The 19,336-nt window shown below is 37.0% G+C and overlaps 1 protein-coding gene across 2 annotated transcripts in view; it reads left to right on the top strand.

Moving 5' to 3' along the window:
• Positions 1–949: 949 nt before the first annotated feature.
• LOC133522448 (uncharacterized) overlaps positions 950–19,336 on the top strand; it is a 42,698-nt gene continuing 24,311 nt past the window's right edge. The window contains exons 1-11 of one of the 2 annotated variants that reach the window (XM_061857805.1): positions 950–1,143; positions 1,231–1,351; positions 3,210–3,339; positions 4,239–4,388; positions 5,924–6,073; positions 7,371–7,497; positions 11,088–11,235; positions 13,599–13,730; positions 14,640–14,728; positions 16,843–16,931; positions 18,288–18,415. In XM_061857805.1, coding sequence (XP_061713789.1) covers positions 1,142–1,143; positions 1,231–1,351; positions 3,210–3,339; positions 4,239–4,388; positions 5,924–6,073; positions 7,371–7,497; positions 11,088–11,235; positions 13,599–13,730; positions 14,640–14,728; positions 16,843–16,931; positions 18,288–18,415 — 1,266 coding nt within the window. In that variant the 5' untranslated portion in view covers positions 950–1,141. Of the gene's footprint in view, positions 1,352–3,209; positions 3,340–4,238; positions 4,389–5,923; positions 6,074–7,370; positions 7,498–11,087; positions 11,236–13,598; positions 13,731–14,639; positions 14,729–16,842; positions 16,932–18,287; positions 18,416–19,336 lie in introns of both variants that reach the window. The other variant, XM_061857804.1, reaches the window with a different exon arrangement.

Below are 19,336 nucleotides of genomic sequence, written 5' to 3'. Positions count from 1 at the left end.
ATCTTTCCAAAATGAACTAATTTTTCATCCTTTATTCGATAGGTTAAGTCAATTAATATTTGCAATTAAAAATCAGTGTTATAAATTTATATATATTTTAATTTAATGTATCAATATGTTCTATTAATTAAGTAATTTAATTCAAAATGCATATTTTTAATTAAAATATTCAACTAAATGTATAACTCTAATCATAATTCAAATCTATACTCAAATTTAACTATGGCAATTTTATATTCATAATTTTGACAGTTCTTAGAGCTTTCGAAAAACTTACCGTTGTTAACCGAATCCCCAATATCTATTCACTTTGCCACCTTTTGTATTTTTGTAATCTGGAGGTAAACCAGCGTTCATTCTATAGTCTACTATTATTTTATATCTTTATAACACCTGTGACCTCCGAAAATTTTTACACCAGGATTTGAATCCGAGACTATCGGCTTTATAGGATCATTACCCACTAGGCCAGACAGGTCGTCCTATATAGTCTAGAAAACCATTTTGTCAGTATTAGTCTAATAGTGGAATAAAAAAATACACTCATCCCTTTTATTGGTTAAAATTACTGGTATAAGAAAACTATAGTATAATATTATTCTCTTCGCCTATGCCTATGCTCCATTGGCAAGCGACTCATGCTTAACTAAAGTTTGGAAAATAATTTTCATTTAAAAAATGAAGGCGTGAGGGGTTGTTCTTCTATAGTAAATTTGAATTCCGCGTATGTTATTACTGATAACCCGTTATATTCGCCAGACTCCAGGGCCCCTACCGGGAAAATCGAAGTTCGTCAATTGCGGGCATCTTTCTCTCTCACTCTAATTACGTCTTAATAAGAGTAAAAGGAAAAGATCCCCGCAATTTGCGAATTTCGGTTTTCGCGGTAGGCCCCCAGAGTATGTGCGGAATATTTAGGGAAACCAGTACGTTTAGGCTAGCAACACCCATTTTTTCTTTTTTACCATACCATCTATGTTGATGTTGTGTTTACTGTTTTCTTCTCTCTCGTTTGTTTGTATAGTGCTGCCGGTCGCGTAATATGAGTTTTCTCAAGTTTTTCCATTTAATTTATGTACATTAATTATTGTACTTCAGGATAAAATCTCGTCATTACTAGGACGATTGCGCAGCTATCGTGATGTAATTATCCTTAAACTAAAACATTAAGGGTAGTTTTGAAACTTAGTATTTATCACGTGTTGCAAAAATGTTGACGAATAATTTCAGGAGTTTTGTGGATTTGGCGACTCTGACGCTTCACCGCCGTCATGAGATGGAAGGCAGGATCAGCGTTTTGGCTGGGAAATGCGACCAAGCCATCAATAACATAAGAAAGTTAAAAGCGCAGGTAGGAAACTTTGTATTAACTTTTATTGTACTACCTTTGTAGCCATGTGCTTTGTAGAAAAACATACCTTGGGCTTCAATAACACAAAGCTGCCACCAAAAACCTTTCCCATACATTCGAAGTTACGTTCTCATTTCTAATACATGAAACTTGACATGAAGATTCACATAAATAAATCTGTCTAGTACCAGTTTTTGTTGCTAAAATTCTTATACACCGCCGCATCCCTGGCGCGCTGGGTGCGGGACGGCCCTAATACCATCTTGAGAATGATAGGGGTCAAAAAGCTCCACTGTGCGGGAATACATTCCCCTACAAGAGTGATACAGTGGCAGCTAAAATTGAATACAAACTATTCAATTTTAGCTGCCACTTTATCACCTCTACCTCTGTATTATATCTATTTGTCTACTTTTAATGTGTTTCTTCTTCTTTAGCCCTTCTCTACCCTTCGGGTGTCATAAGTCATAAGTTATTTATTTGCGAAAGATAGGGTATACATAGGATGTTGCAGTTTATAGTTAACTGAGCCAAGCTACCTTGTCACACAGTGACATGCAAATTTTAAAGTTTTTACAAGTACCAAGTGTAGGCCTCCTTCATTTTTTGCCACTCGTCACGGTTCTGTGCGACCTGGAGTGACTTCTTCCCTGCAGTCCTTTTGATGTAGTTGTCCCAATGCATCTGGGGTCTACTTTGAGGACGTTCCTCCCCCCATGGTCGCCACTCCAGTAGTTGTTTGCTCCACGAATCGGTATTTCGTGCTATATGACCAGCCCATTGCCACTTCAATCTGGCTACGCGTTTTACAACATCGGTGACCTTGCTCTGCTGTCTCAGCCACTCATTCGTTTTACGGTCTCTCAATGTGATCCCAACTAGTTTTCTCTCTGACGCCCATTGGACAACACTTAACTTATGTAGTATGTCCTTGGTGAAGACCCAGGTTTCAGCTCCATAAGTGAGAACTGGCAGGATACTTTGGTCAAATATGCGGGCTTTTTGTTTGGCCTTAAATTTCATTTTGAAGGCAAACTAGACTCGAATAGACTGCCCAGGCTAGTCGTACGCGTCTGTTTATCTCATTGGTTTGGGTTCCTCTTCCTTTTAATGTGTTTATGTGGTGTTATGTGTTTATGTGAATATGAATATGAATATGAAATAGCCTTTATTTCAGACAAGTATTTTGTAAGTACATTTTGTTGTTAACATATGTATATATATATATATATATATGTATATATATAATTTCCATCTGTATGCCTTTTGTAGGCAAAGGCCTCCCCTAACTCTTTCCATTTATTCCTATCCCTTGCTATTGTAGTCCAGCAACCTCCTGCTGCACTCTTAATCTCATCTTCCCATCTTCTTGTTGGCCTGCCACGCTTCCTCTTTTTGTCCCTAGTAAACCAGCACATTATTGCTTTAGACCACTTTTCTCTCCCTCTAATTGTGTGACCTGCCCATTTCCATTTTAACTTCTTAATTGTTGTAGTAATATCTTTTGTTTTAGTACTTCTTTATATCTATATTTCTAACTTTATCAGATAGTCGCTTACCCATCATACTCTCCATAGCGTTTTGACAAATTTCTAACTTTTTGTAGTGGGATTTGTTAAGTGCCCATGTTTGGCAACCATAAGTTAGATGTGTTTATGTATTGTATGTTTAATGTTTCGCATTTACGTGTGTAAATTACATGAAAGATTGAGTAGAAAGTATTGTGTGCAAGTTCATCACATGACTCTTAAGCTTACAATAAAATGTAGTGGTATCCTACAACCGACAGTTGGCTTGGTGCTTTGTTTTATAAATAATTTTAAACACTTTGTGTAAATAAACATATTATTTTTCCCAGAGTCGAACATTTGTGAACCAGCTGAACTGCGAGCCGCCGGAGCTGAAGGAACGGTTCCTGTCATGCATGAACAAGTTGGATGAGTACATCTATCTCATTACAGAGTTCAATCTGTCCATTGATAATCTTGGTAAGTCCATAGACAAACATAACCTTCCTTTCTTTTCTTGGTAATGTATCTTCTAATTTTTTTTCTTCGATTCTAACAAGGCTTAATCACACAATGGGGCATTTCATGACCTGTCCCATACAAATACATTTTATTTTGTGTAATAGGTAAGTTTTTTCAACATTTCAAGTTGCTGAAGCATTTTTGAATATCATTTTACTTGTGCCAATGATAAGAAACATAGTGCTGTACCCAAAGGGTAAAAACGGGACCCTATTACTAAGACTGTCCGTCTGTCTGTCACAAGGCTGTATCTCATGATGATAGCTAAACAGTAGACAGTTGATATTTTCACAGATGATGTATTTCTGTTGCTGCAATAACAGCAAATACTAAAAACAGATTAAAATAAATATTCAATTGGGGCTCCCATACAACAAACGTGATTTTTTTGCCATTTTTTGCGTAGTGGTATGGAACACTGTGCGGGAGTCCGACTCGCACTTGTCCAGTTTTATTTATTATTTATTTAACCTTCACTGCACAATAGAAGAATGTATAAATGGCGGACTTAATGCCTTAAGGTACTCTCCACCAGTCAACCCAAAATTTCCCAATAGTAGACTTATATCCGCAAAATGTATGGAGCTGTTCAGCGCCATCTGGTTTACCTGTCAAATTCGAAACACGAAATTATCTTACATTTTACACATTTCAAAACTGTTTCCCAAACTGACATAGAGTCACACCAAGCTAAGTTGGCAGCGATTTTGATAGCCCAGCCTGTGCAAGTGTTAAGAAAAACGTCATTATTTTATAGAAGATTGCCTTTTAAAATAACACTTGCACTGTCCAGGCTGTCAAAATCGTTGCAAACTTACCTTGGTCTGACTCTGTTAACAAACTTAACTCCTTTACAGATAAAAATGAAAGCATTGAGATAGCGCCAGTACATGACAACTCGTACAAGAACTGCCCAGTGATGACTCCGACGAATCTCATGGATGTGCTGAGCGAACCTGCTCCCACCACGTCCACCGCCTGCGCCAACTTGTGTCCCGCTGAAAAAGGTCAGATTGTACACCCGATTTATTTTTTATTTCCACTTACAACTATCTTTACAGGTACTAGACCTAAGATAATAGTGATCGCCCCGAAACCTGGCCCCGCTCAAACGGTATCACCAGGCTAGGGGTCGTGGGGTTGGGTAACGATCGGTAGCGAAGAGCTGGCCTACACCAGCCACCCACACCGTCCTCCAAAAGACGGCCAACTGACCTCCCCACGGTCGGTGGGGAGCGACCCGCAACAGCCGCCGCAGCCGGAAGGCGCCCCTCATACCCCCCTGACGGGGGGTATCGAACGAAATCCAGTCAGACAATAGTGTAACTTTCTTCTTCTTCTTCTTTAGCCCTTCTCTACCCTTTGGGTGTAGGCCTCCTTCATTTTATGCCACTCGTCACGGTTCTGTGCGACCTGGAGCCACTTCTTCCCCGCAGTCCTTTTGATGTCGTCCCAACGCATCTGGGGTCTACTTTGAGGACGTTCCTTCCCCCATGGTCGCCACTCCAGTAGACGTTTGCTCCACGAATCGGTTTTTCGTGCTATATAACCGGCCCATTCCCACTTCAGTCTGGCTACGCGTTTTACAACATCGGTGACCTTGCTCTTCTGTCTCAGCCACTCATTCGTTTTACGGTCTCTCAATGTGATCCCAACTAGTTTTCTCTCTAGCGCCCGTTGGACAACGCTTAACTTATGTAGTAGTGTAACTATTAACAAAAAAATATTCTAACTTATGGCGCATATAACATAATGTGAACAATGTGGACTTTGTGAATTCAGTCAGGGAACACCGATACAAATCAATGCTCTCGGCTTCTAGGTTAAGGGTCCGCCCCGTCGTGAGCAGCTTGGTGCGCCCGCGCCGCTCGGCCAGCAGCCGCGGCCGGCGCCGCCGCTAGAACCACATAGAGAACTAGTAGTCGCGGACTTAAATTGTTAAGCCATCTAGGTTAAAGCTTATTTATTCAGTGTTTTCTGTAATTCTACATTTCAAATGTGTTGTTAGTTTGTTAGTGATTACTGTAATTCTTAATATTTATTTATGTATATGGTTATTAGTTAGTTAGGTACTGATCTGAATATTCTTTAGAGCACCCATAATTATATAGTTTACATACATACTACGATTTTTTTTAAAGGAAAATTGTCAGTTAACAGGCAGTTTTTCGCTAAAAAGCTCTTCCACACATATTTAACAAAGTTAACACATACCAGTGAAAGAATAGAGATCAAAGTCAAAAGGCGTTCTAAACGTTTTAATCGTGGTTCGAAAGATGGCAGTAAATTAACTGTGGCTACAAAGTTTTCTTTGACAATCTACCTCTATTTCAAATTCTCTTTGATATTATTTAAGAAGCAGGCAGGCAGTTATGACAACTGATATGACCATAATAATCATAAAGATAGTTATCATGAACGAGTAGTAGATATAATATGCTTGTCTAATTTATTTTGAAACAACACATTTTGTGCTGAAACCACGTCTTCTGGGAGTGTGTACTCTGAAAAATATTTTCATTATTTTTTTGTAATTATATAGAAAAGCTGCCAATCCGCCGCCGACCGAAGCAAGAGCAGCTGCTCATAGCATTCTCCAGCTCTTCCTGCTCCAACGAGAGTGTGGGTAACAACACTGTGGAGAAAGAGGTCCAGTGTGTGGCCGAAGATATTCAGGATCTAAACATTGCAGGTAGGAGACAAGATTAGAATTCTTATTACAGTTCGGAAACCGGTTAAATTTCCAAACCGTTATCATGTACTTGGCGAAAACCCATTTAATTTCGGTATCGTTGGAATTTTTTTTTTCATCAAACCCATACGTGTGGGTTATCTATGGATAGATCTTCAAAAATGATATTGAGGTTTCTAATATAATTTTTTTCTAAACTGAATAGTTTGCGCGAGAGACACTTCCAAAGTGGTAAAATATGTGTGTATGAGTGTGTGTGTGTCCCCTGTAACTTCTAAAATAAGAGAATAATAAAACTAAAAAAAAATATGATGTACATTACCATGAAAACTTCCACCGAAAATTGGTTTGAATGAGATCTAGTAAGTAGTTAAAAAAAAAAAAGTTTTGGGGGTTAAAACTGAAACTAATTTTTTTTTTCATCAAACTCATACGTGTGGGATATCTAATATAATATAATATAATATGGAAATAATTCTGAAATAAATGTTTATTTAATTTAATTTAATATCTATGGATAGGTCTATCTTAATACGTCGGTATCTTAATCTATTTTAATACGTCGTAAATGGTACGGAACCCTTCATGGGCGAGTCCGACTCGCACTTGGCCGCTTTTTTTTTAATTAGAGCTTGTTTAGTAATATATACATTATATATAGAATCTTTATTTCGAACCATGTAAGCCCATACATTGTAAGTAATATTCTTAACCAGATATAAAAATAGGTTAGTAAATTATGCAACTACTTATCTGTACTTTTCTACACTAAAGGAACTTATATTAACACAATTACCATTTTACTACGAAATAGATAACCTGAATTTATCTATTTCGACCTCAAACGAGCAATAGCCCCTGTCTGCCCAACCCAGCACATTAACATTGGGCAATCATATCTATCTGCGAATACACTCAGAATACTGTTGGTACTTTTTCTGACTCGGCTTAGCATCGACACGATTTTCTTGATTTTGATTTGATATGTCGTCTCTCCTATTGTAATTCACAGTATTTCATTGCATTATTCATCATATATTTGTATAAAATGAGCAGTACAATATGCAATATACAAACTAACCTATATTGTTTACGGATACAAAAACACACAAAAGTGATATATTATTGGCCGGTAGCGTTTAAACACCCTTAAAATAAAATAAAATAAAATAGTAAAATACACTGTGTATCAGCAAACTTAAAAACCATAAGACGTATTCTGTCTTCTTCTGTCTATAATGAATAAAAGTTACATTAGGCGAAACCTAAAATTAATAATATGCTTGTATGTTTTTAGATCCTAAAGCCATGGTGAACCTGCCACAACAGACAATTCTCGACACAGATACTGTCTATGAAGCAACAATATTATCCATCGACGGCCCCACCTTCTGGATAGTTGTGGAGCAAGCTGATGCCTACAAGTACGTATTTATCACACATTACCTGAACTAAACTTGACACAACAGACAATTCTCGACACAGATATGGTCTATGAAACAAGAATATTATCCATCGACGGCCCCACTTTCTGGATAGTTGTGGAGCAAGCTGATGCCTACAAGTACGTATTTATCACATATTACCGGAACTAAACTTGACGCAACAGACAATTCTCGACACAGATATGGTCTATGAAGCAACAATATTATCCATCGACGGCCCCACTTTCTGGATAGTTGTGGAGCAAGCTGATGCCTACAAGTACGTATTTATCACATATAACCGGAACTAAACTTGACAACAGTCAATTCTCGACACAGATATGGTCTATGAAGTAAGAATATTATCCATCGACGGCCCCACTTTCTGGATAGTTGTGGAGCAAGCTAATGCCTACAAGTACGTATTTATCACATATTACCGGAACTAAACTTGACACAACAGACAATTCTCGACACAGATATGGTCTATGAAGCAAGAATATTATCCATCGACGGCCCCACTTTCTGGATAGTTGTGGAGCAAGCTGATGCCTACAAGTACGTACTTATCACATATTACCGGAACTAAACTTGACACAACAGACAATTCTCGACACAGATATGGTCTATGAAGTAAGAATATTATCCATCGACGGCCCCACTTTCTGGATAGTTGTACAGCAAGCTGATACCTAAAAGTACGTATTTATCACATTACCTGAACTAAACTTGACACAACAGACAATTCTCGACACAGATACGGTCTATGAAGCATCAATATTATCCATTGACAGCCCCACTTTCTGGATAGTTGTGGAGCAAGCTGATGCCTACAAGTACGTATTTATCACAGATTACCTCAACTAAACTTGACACAACAGACAATTAGGGAATGCAATCTTGATCTTGCAAGATCAAGATTCCACCAAGATCTTGAGTGATTTTCCAAGATTCAATCTTGAAGGCCATCAATCTTGAATTTTGAAATCCCTTTCGCGATCTTGGCAAAATAGACCAAGATTGTAACAAGATTTCAAGATTTTCAGACAGATCGCGCGTGAAACGTCATACGTGTTCATACCTGCGCGGCAACGCGCGAACTGTCTCGCGGCTCGCCTGAGCTACGGTGCCGATTGGGTGATGACACTTTAAGTGTATTATGCTTCTTGAGAAGCTATTTTCAAAATGTTTAATGTTTTTTGCTCTTAATTTCATTTATAGGTTATACTAATTATGATCTCATTGCATTGTTGGCAAGAAACAATCAACATTTTAATGATTAAAATAAAATAAATGCAATAATGTATTGCATTTATTATTATAGTCACTAAAATCTTGATTGTTTCTTGTTAATTTTTGAAATAAACGTTGATTATTGTGTTCATGGAAAGTTGTTTACTTTGAAAAGTATACTCAATTATATAAAATAATCCAAAAATACTGGTTACTCTCAATTTACAGAATTTGACTCAAAAATAACGCCTTTTTTAATTATTCTGCTCAATCTGGAATAATCCCGATAATCTTGATTCGAGACCAAGATCTTGACCCGAATCTTGACAAGATCTTGAACTGACCAATCTTGATTCCGAAAAGAGACTCCAAGATCTTGAATGGTCAATCTTGGCCCAAGATTGCATTCCCTACAGACAATTAGATAAAGATAGTTTATATATAAAGTAGGCATATTACAATGCGCTTATGAACGTCAAATGAAGCTACACCGGCTCTAACCCTACACCTCTGACCCGAGATTTAAATCCCTCCTAAATTGAAAGAGGATGAATTACAATTAATTAATAACATATACACATTGTATCAAAGATAATTGTAATAGAGAGATGAAGTCTGAAAAAAAAACTTTCCCCTTAGTTTGACATCCAAAATAGATGGCGCTGTACTGCGCCATGTTTTGCGGTCACTGAATTGTCAAACGTCAGCTTTTGACAAAATGTATGGACCTGTACAGCGCCATCTCGTTTGCCTGTCTAATTCGAAGCACGAAATTGTCTTATATTTTACACACCTTAATCAATGTATATTTGCAGTGTATGGAGTGTTGATATTGGCCACATACACAGTTTTTTTCCACCATTAACACCAAATTCCTATAAAAATTATGACGGGTACTACAATGGCACTTTCACACTTTGTTATTGCAATCTATGCAAAGTTAAGGGGCTCCCCGCGGTTTTTATCGATTTTGACAAGTTAAGAGTTGTTACTCCTACATTTGCACTACAGATATAGTTATAAGACAAACGGCTATCGGTTCTTCAATCTTTTATCTCCATTCCGGTCTGCCGGATTTTGAAAGAAACGAATACTAATTTTTTTAAATGATTTTTTAAACGTTGTCTAAAAACACTTTTTTCGTTACTCGATGGCTGTGAAACTCGATGGCTTACACATACGAAATCTACATATTTGGGTTCTTTGACGTCTCTAAAAACTGGTCAGAGATTTTAATTATAAACTAATTAACTCAAATGTATGGCCAGAAAACTAGGTTTTAGGTCTAAAACTGTTCAAATTCGATGCCAAATATCTCAAAGACAATGAACTTTGCAGTAAATATGGGATAGTATACAACGTGTCTCTACCCTCTGGACATACCTTCTGGACATCTGGGTTTTGGACCCGGGTACGTTCTTAAACTACGTCCAAAAGAGAGGTATGGGCATTGTGAATGGCATCTTGCTTTGTGTGGTAGGGCACAGCCAGTGGATGTCATTCTAGATCTAGAGCAGAGCCCAACTGGAGAAGTACCTCCACCTTACAGAAAACCGCAGCCAAATAACACTAGACCCTACTCATAGTGTTGTGTTCCTGCCGGTGAGTAAGGTTGCCAGAGCTCAACGAGGGGGGCGGGGTTAGGGTCGGCAACGCGCATGTAACTCCTCTGGAGTTGCAGGCGTACATAGGATACGGAGACTGCTTACCATCAGGTGGGCCGTATGCTTGAAAAAAAAATAGATGAAAGGACGTGTCGATTAGGGTATTTCTAACCTATGTACAGTCTCATTCCAAACGACACAGTATTAACGGAGAAATGACTGATTTTCGATTTAATACTTCGGAACAGCCTGTATGTAGATACACGGTGATTAAAGAGTATGTCATGTCACTAGTGTCACTTTAATCTTTTCGTCATTGGGAATGACTAATACAGTATCCTCCTTTTAATTGATGATTTATTACAAGCTTTTATTTACTTTCACCTGACCGTTGTCTGTTTGTAATCAAATCTTGCAAGTTAAATTTGACCCACTTCCCGGTTTCCGATGAAGCTGAAAATTTGCATACATATGTAAGTCGGGTGACAATGCAATATCATGGTACCATCTAGATGATCTGATGATGGGGACAGGAGGTTGCCATAGGAACTCTGTGATAAAACAGCGCAACATATGGCCCTTTAAATATTCGACACAGTAACGTAATATGCTAATTTTCGCACTAGTGCTATAAAGTAGCACCATATGTACTGTAAAAAACATTAGAAAACGAATTGATTCAGATCCAAGGTCATTGGTGCCTCTTAACCAACTATTGTAGTTTTTGTGTGCAATCAATATTTAAAATTCCAGCCTACTCCAAGACATGATAACATACTACTCTCAAGAGAAGAATCGAGTATCTGTGAACCTGGACGAGTTGCCTAACTTCACCTGCTGCGTCTACCACGACGTAGACGACACCCAGGGGTACTTCCGGGCCATGTTCATAAGGGTCGAGGTAAGGCTATTTTGTGAAATAATTAACTAAAAATCCATGTAACGAGCGGTCTGGCCTAGTGGGTAGTGACCCTGCCTATGAAGCCGATGGTTCCGGGTTCAAATCCTGGTTTGAGCATTTAATAAGTGTGATGAGCATGGATATTTGTTCCTGAGTCATGGGTGTTTTCTATGTATTTAAGTATTATATTAATATATTATATTATATTTATTTATTTATCATATTTATGTATATATTTATATGTTATACATATATTTGTGCTGTTTTATTTTTTTCCTCTGTTCTGGTTCTCCATTTATATTTGCTACCCTTATACATATTTCTTCCTTACGGTAATTTCTACTACCTGAAGGTTGTCTGGAAGAGATCGCTTTTTAGCGATAAGACCGCCTGTTGTTGCTTAGTTTTTTTATGTTAATTGCTGTATTTAATCATGTTTTCGTTGTGCACAATAAAGAATATTATTATTATTATATATAATTATGGTTGTCTAAGTACCCTCAACACAAGGCTTATTGAGCTTACTGTGGGACTTAGTCAATTTGTGTAATGATGTCCTATATTTATTTATTTATATAATTAGCGAACCACACAAAATTTCGGGATCTGTTGAGAAATCCGACCTTTATAGAGGTTCAGATTCACCCCATTGACTTAAACATTTAAAAAAAATTATGTATTTGAAATGTAACTCCTCTGGAGTTGCAGGCGTACATAGGCTACGGATACTGCTTACCATCAGGCGGGCCGTATGCTTGTTTGCCACCGACGTAGTATTAAAAAAAAAAAGATGTAATGCCATATTGTGTATGAAAAATAGTAATTTTTATTTTTATCCTTTTCGTATTCGGCGCAATATTCGCATGCTCTGCATCCTCTTTTCTGTTCTTAACGACCGTCAGTCCCCCGAATATCTAAAATCTTTCTTCCACTACTATGGTGTCTCTCGTGTCCGTCAGCTTCGCTCTTCTAGCAATCTATCTCTGTCTCTACCATCTCATCGAACTGGTTACAAGATTCTTTCTCTATTCAGGCAGCTCGCCTTTGGAATAGTCTCCCTGTCAAAATTAAGAAAGTGTCTGAACAGGTTTACTTTTTTAAAATCCTTAAGTGAGCACTTTGCTGGCAGTACTGGAAAATCTTACAAGGAAAGGTACCCAACTGTCCGGTTCCGATTTGATTTATATTTATATATGTTATAGAGTAGTCTAAAATAACGGACACGTATTTTTTTTTAGCTGCCCAAACTCAACCTATTGGGAGAAATTGTCCTCCAAAGTACCAGAAAGTTACTAAATCTTCTAACTCCTATAGAAAGTGATGCTCGAGCAACTTGCTAGTTAATGGCTTGTTTGAGTATATGTTTGAGAGCAGGAAAAAATAATGTACACGTGTTTTGTTATATCTGCTTAAACTCAAGTTTTCCTAAAAAAAACACCCGTCTTTATGTATAACTTTAGCGATAAGATATTATAAAACTTCGAATGTCGATTTTTTTAGGAAATAGTGAGTTTTAGCCGATATAACAAAACACGTGCTCATTATTTTTTGCTGCTCTCCAACATATACTCAAACCAGCCATTAACTAGCAAGTTGCTTGAGCATCACTTTCTATAGGAGTTACGTGTCTGTTATTTTAGACTACTCTATAACATATATAAATATAAATCAAATCGGAACCGGACAGTTGGGTACCTTTCCTTGTTAGTGTTTCTGCTTTGGAAGTTCATCTGATTTCATATATATGTATGTATAAGTAAGTATATGTATTTGTATCAATATTATTTATATATGTATGTTTATGTTTGGCATGGAGGAGGCCTACGTCCAAAAATGGACAAACCCACATATAAACAATACTGAAACTTAGTTTTAATTTCTTTTTTTTTGTATTGTAAATAAAATAAAAAAATCTGTTTATTTCATACCAAAAAAACATGCATTTTTCTAGCTTTACTACTAATCTTAAATTAAAAAGATTTTTTGAGTTAAGGAGTCTAGTCGTGTAGAATTAATTATACAGCACACTTCATCTTTATATAAATTTGCATTATTTTCGCATTTTAAGCATGTGTTTCTGTACATGTTAACTCTATACATTTGTAACATTTATATTTGGGTAATAAAAGGCTTTTATTATTATTATGTTTATGTTTGTGTATTGCTTATGATTGTATTGTGTTCGTACATGTACCTAATTGTATCATCTATACCTCATGTTTTTGCACCGCCTACAACTTATTTGCTTTGCCTAAAGGTTGACTGGTAGAGAATGCCTTACGGCATTAAGTTCGCCTATTGTACAGTGTGTTTTCTTATGTGCAATAAAGATTAAATTAAATAAACAAAATATCTATTAACAGGGCACGAACAAAGAGGAAGTGTTCCTAGTGGACACCGGTGAACAGCGGCCAGTCACATCTAGCTGCATACAACCGTTGGCGCCCGAGTTCTGCACATCGCCGCCGTACGCACACTGCTGCCATCTAGCGGACGTGAGTTATATAATCTTATTATGTACTTACTTACTTATTTGTGAGTTATGTATCTATAGGTAGTGAAATAAATGCAATGTGTTTTAACATTTACGGGGGCATAGAACGTTTATCAGTTAACCAACCAAGTAGAAAAGTGACTGGATCTGTCCCTCATCGTTCTGGCTTCTAACCTATTTCATTTATAGTCTGTATCCTTAGGTATTTAAATAAATGTAAACAATTTGTAAATTTTTGGGTAGTTATACTTATAACATTTATTGGTTAACCAACCAAATACAAAACCTACATTATTTGATCATGTAATGTTTTCATCTACCCTCAACTGGCTTTAGGAGCCATTTGAGGGTAGATTTTGTTTACTTTTATTTAAATACCTAAAGATACAGAGTATAGTCGTTGACGACCGGTCTGGCCTAGTGGGTCCTGTCTATGAACCTGATGGTCCTAGGTTCGAATCCCGGTAAGGGCATTTATTTGTGTGATGAATACAGATATTTGTTCCTAAGTCATGGATGTTTTCTATGTATATGTTTTCTATGACGACCGGTCTGGCCTAGTGGGTAGTGACCTTGCCTATGAAGCTGATGGTCCCGGTTTCAAATCCTGGTAAGAGCATATATTTGTGTGATGAACACGGATATTTGTTTCTGAGTCATGGGTGTTTTCTATGTATTTAAGTATTTATAATTATATATTATATATACCGTTGTCTAGGTGCCTACAACACAAGCCTTATTGAGCTTACTGTGGGACTACATATATATTGTATATATATTGTATTTATTTATATAGGTATGTATACCGTCGCCTAGTACCTATAGTACAAGCTTTGCTAATTTTGGGGTTACGTCGATCTGTGTAAGATTATCCCCAAATATTTATTTATTTATCTGACGTTTTTTCCAGGTGGAATTCGTGAGCACCAAGGCAGACGAGATAGATGAATTCTTGAAGCAGTACTTGGGGAAGCCTTTCACCATGAAAATAGACGATAAGTAAGTATAAGCAAATATAAAAATAAAAAAAATTTTTTTTTTTTTTAGAACCGTAAGTATTCTATAAAACATTGTTAGTACCATCGTTATAGCTAGGGGTTAGTAAGTTAAAATCAAATCAAATCCAAACATAATAAGAATAATAAATAATTAATAATATTGACATAATAACAATGAAATCATGATTCATAGTAAAATAAAAATTAGTTGAAATATTGAATACAAAAATAATTAATAAATTAACATGTCAAATTCAAAATAAAATAGACTAGAATAATAATTACGATGTCAAAATTTACTATTTTTATTCATATTCCCATAAATAATGATTTCATGTCAAAAGAGTAATATAATGTAAACAAAAAAAACTGGACAAGTGCGAGTTGGACTCGCCCAATGAGGGTTCCGTACTTTTTAGTATTTGTATGTATGTCACTTTATTGCACAGGTTAACATAAAACAGACAAAACGAAACAAAAAAAAAATGTTATGTACAAAGGCGAACTTATGCCTAAAAGGGATCTCTTCCAGCTAACCTTTGAGAAAATGCGAAAGGAGTAGTGTGAGAGAAGAGTAATGCGAAAGTATTTGTTGTTATAGCGGCAACAGAAATACATCATCTGTGAAAATTTCAACTGTCTAGCTATCACGGTTCATGAGATACAGCCTGGTGACAGACGGACGGACAGCGGAGTCTTAGTAATAGGGTCCCGTTTTACCCTTTGGGTACGGGAACCCAAATAAATAAATAAATATTATAGGACATTATTACACAAATTGACTAAGTCCCACAGTAAGCTCAATAAGGCTTGTGTTGAGGGTACTTAGACAACGATATATATAATATATAAATATTTATAAATACTTAAATAGATAGAAAACACCCATGACTCAGGAACAAATATCCATGCTCATCACACGAATAAATGCCCTTACCAGGATTTGAACCCGGGACCATCAGCTTCGTAGGCAGGGTCACTACCCACTAGGCCAAACCGGTCGTCATAGAGTCGTCAATAGAGGTGGATTGTCAAAGAAAACTTTGTGGCCACAGTAAATTTACTGCCATCTTTCGACACATGATTAAAACTTCTAGAACGCCATTTGACTTTGACCCTTATTCTTACACTGATATGTGTAAAAGTTGTTAAATATGTATGTATGTATAAACTCTTTATTGTACAAAATACAAAACATAAATATGGCACAGGTTAAGCAGTACAAAGGCGATTATTCCTTATCCGTTTTCCACGCCGCACCAATCTACAAGGTTTTTCCAAAAAATCCAAATATAACCAGTCTGGCCTAGTGGGTAGTGACCCTGCCTATGAAGCTGATGGTTCCCGGGTTCAAATCCTGGTAAGAGCATCTATTTGTGTGATGAACACGGATATTTGTTTCTGAGTCATGGGTGTTTATATGTATTTAAGTATTTATAATTATAATATATTATATATATCGTTGTCTAGGTACCTACAACACAAGCCTTATTGAGTTTACTGTGGGGCTTAGTCAATTTGTGTAATAATGTCCTATAATATTTATATTCCAATTAATCCAGCTTTGATGAATTGAAGACAAGTAACATTTCCTGAAAGTGTAATCTAATTTGAACCTTAAATCGGAATTTTCAATTTTTTTTTTTCAATTATTTATTTAATTCGAATCCATAATTGATCCATAATTGTTAGTAGTTACAACAAATCTTAAAATTAATTAAGGTTAGTGACATACAAAATAATAATAATAAATCTAATAATATATCTACAAGTACAAAAAAAAAAAAAAAATATATATATATATATATATATAACTAGGCAATCTAGATGCACCACTTCTCAGCATCTGTGGCTGCCACATGCAGTCCATTCCAGTGCATGAGCAGTGGTGCATCTATCTTACCTGCCAACGTTTTCAGGATACTATTGGTACTGCCACACAGTCTCTGCATAAGTGACGCCGATCTGTTGCGTATAATTGAATGCTAAAATTGAAATTCTAATGGCGCGTATGTGGTCGATAAATCGTACTATGCCGGGGCTGTCTGAGCTGCGAATTATTATTGGGCGAATGTAGGACGCAGTCCATACACTGCAATCTACTATTAATTTCAGCTCGTCAGAATCTCTGGGCGTATACCTGTTCCTCGACGACGAGAACACGCTCAACGACTTGCTGCTGCAGGAGGGACTCGCCACCGCCTGTGAGTAACGTGTTGGTTTTTTTTTTTTATCATAGTTTTTTTGTGTAATTTGTCATTTAGAGACAGTATACATCTCTAATATAGTATTTATTATTTCATCGATTCCATATTTTTAATTGTTTTTTTTTTGTAATTTTTATTGTTTGTAAAAATGGACATGTAAAAGTGCCCCCGTGGCCTATTTGCTGAATAAATGTTTGATATTTGATAACCTCATACCAACGAAAATTAAGAAGATCAAGAGTGCCCACTCCATACAACGGTTTTGGTACCAAAAATACTATTATTTTCGTAGTCTACATCTAGCGTCAAGTAGCGAAACTCGCAGTACTGCTACTCGACAATAGATGTCGCGGCAAACAAAAAGTCTAATGCTCAATGATTTTCCGTTAATATTATAACCAGAGTAACCGGAACTCAATTTTCAACTCCTACGCTTACTCTGGTTATAATATTAGCTGAAAATTGTTGAGCATTAGTTTTTTTGTTTGCCGCGACATCTATTGTCGAGTAGCAGTACTGCGAGTTTCGCTACTTGACGCTAGATGTAGACTACGACAATAATAGTATTTTTGGTAACAAAACCGTTGTATGGAATGAGCACTCGTATGGCGTTATTATAAACGCGTTACTGGCCCGAATTAGTTATGAATCGTTTGTCTTTATCTGCCTTTTTGATTTACGTATTTGTGAGAAAGGGATAAAACATAATTTAACTAAATCAGGCCCGTTAAGTTTTATGAATAAGGGGGTTAGTCTTCTTAATTCTCTTTGCTCAAAGCCAGCTCAGTGACCCTTACCAATAACTCATTGATTGTATTAGTTTTTTTTTTTCAACAATTATGGCCTGGAGATTGTATTACAAGTCTAATGGCTTTATTCATAAATGTTTGTTAAATGTAACAATGTGAATTTGACAACTAAAACTGGGTCAAATCTTGGAAGCACAATTTGACCCCTTCCCGATATCATTTTGAGCTGAAAATTTGCATACATATGTAGGTCGGGTGACAATGCAATATTATGGTACCATCAAGCTGATCTGATGATGGACAGGAGGTGGCCATGGGAACTCTGTGATGAAACAACGCAACCTAATTAGTTTTGGTGGTTTTAGAATTGTCTCGATGAGTATTATTTGCCTTGTGGTAACAAAAATACAGTCGGCGACAAAAGCTTGTACAGTCAACGTCAAATACTCCGTAGCAGTCAACGTGGCGAAATAGTTCGGTACACCATACTAAATATATGGTGTACCGAACTATTTGGCTACTTTGGTTGTTACTAAGTATTTGACGCCGACTGTACCAACAATGAACGGGTGATAAGATTTTGTTTTAATGTTCTTTTTTGTAGTGGACAAGCCAGCTCGTCCAGAACAGGCTGCAGCATCAGCCCCGACCCATGGTCCTCCAGAGCTGCGGCCGGCCAGCGAACATGACTACAGCGGCCCGGAGCACGACAACCCCGTGGAAGCCGTCACTGTAAGTCCATTATTGGCCTCACCTCGTACTGCCCAACTTACACTCGGCAAAGTTATAAATAAATAAATAATAAATATTATAGGACATTATTACACAAATTGACTAAGTCCCACAGTAAGCTCAATAAGGCTTGTGTTGAGGGTACTTAGACAACGATATATATAATATATAAATATTTATAAATACTTAAATACATAGAAAACATCCATGACTCAGGAACAAATATCCATGCTCATCACACAAATAAATGCCCATACCAGGATTTGAACCCGGGACCATCAGCTTCGTAGGCGGGGTCACTACCCACTAGGCCAAACCGGTCGTCAAAGTTATGGCTGGGAACCAGTTAAAACACCGGTTTATTTCGGTTTTCCTCCGAACTTTTAAGAACGCGAACGTTTTAAGAACTTTATTGTAACCTAAAACTTCTTTTGATGACCAGTTTGGCTTAGAAGTGACCCTGCCTATGAAGCTGATGATCCCGGGTTCAAATCCTGGTAAGGGCATTTATTTATGTGATGAGCACGGATATTTGTTCCTGAGTCATGGGTGTTTTCTATATATTTAAGTATTTATAAAATATATATATCCCAGTACCAGCTTCTCCCTCTGGACCGCATCCAATGAAGAGCGACTCGAATTGTCGACTGCCAGCATATTTCAGATCAGCTTGACTCTTTGGCGCTGCATAGAAATGTGTCCTCGCTCTGCATAATATTGCATTATTACCTGACTTACATATGTATGTACATTTTCAGCTTCATTGGAAGTCGGGGAGTGGGTCAAATTTAACTTTCAAGACCCGTAGAATAAGTTATAGTCTGTTCGGAAAGAGAAGAGTCGTGGAATGTACTGGGCCTCATACATTCCACGACTCTTGTATTTCCGCATAGACTCTACATAGATACACCTTACATAGAT

This window comes from Cydia pomonella, chromosome 10 (assembly GCF_033807575.1).
Source record: "Cydia pomonella isolate Wapato2018A chromosome 10, ilCydPomo1, whole genome shotgun sequence".
Lineage (NCBI taxonomy): Eukaryota > Metazoa > Arthropoda > Insecta > Lepidoptera > Tortricidae > Cydia > Cydia pomonella.
The sequence above is the reverse complement of the archived record's forward strand: the minus strand, read 5'-3'. Positions and strand labels throughout refer to the sequence as shown.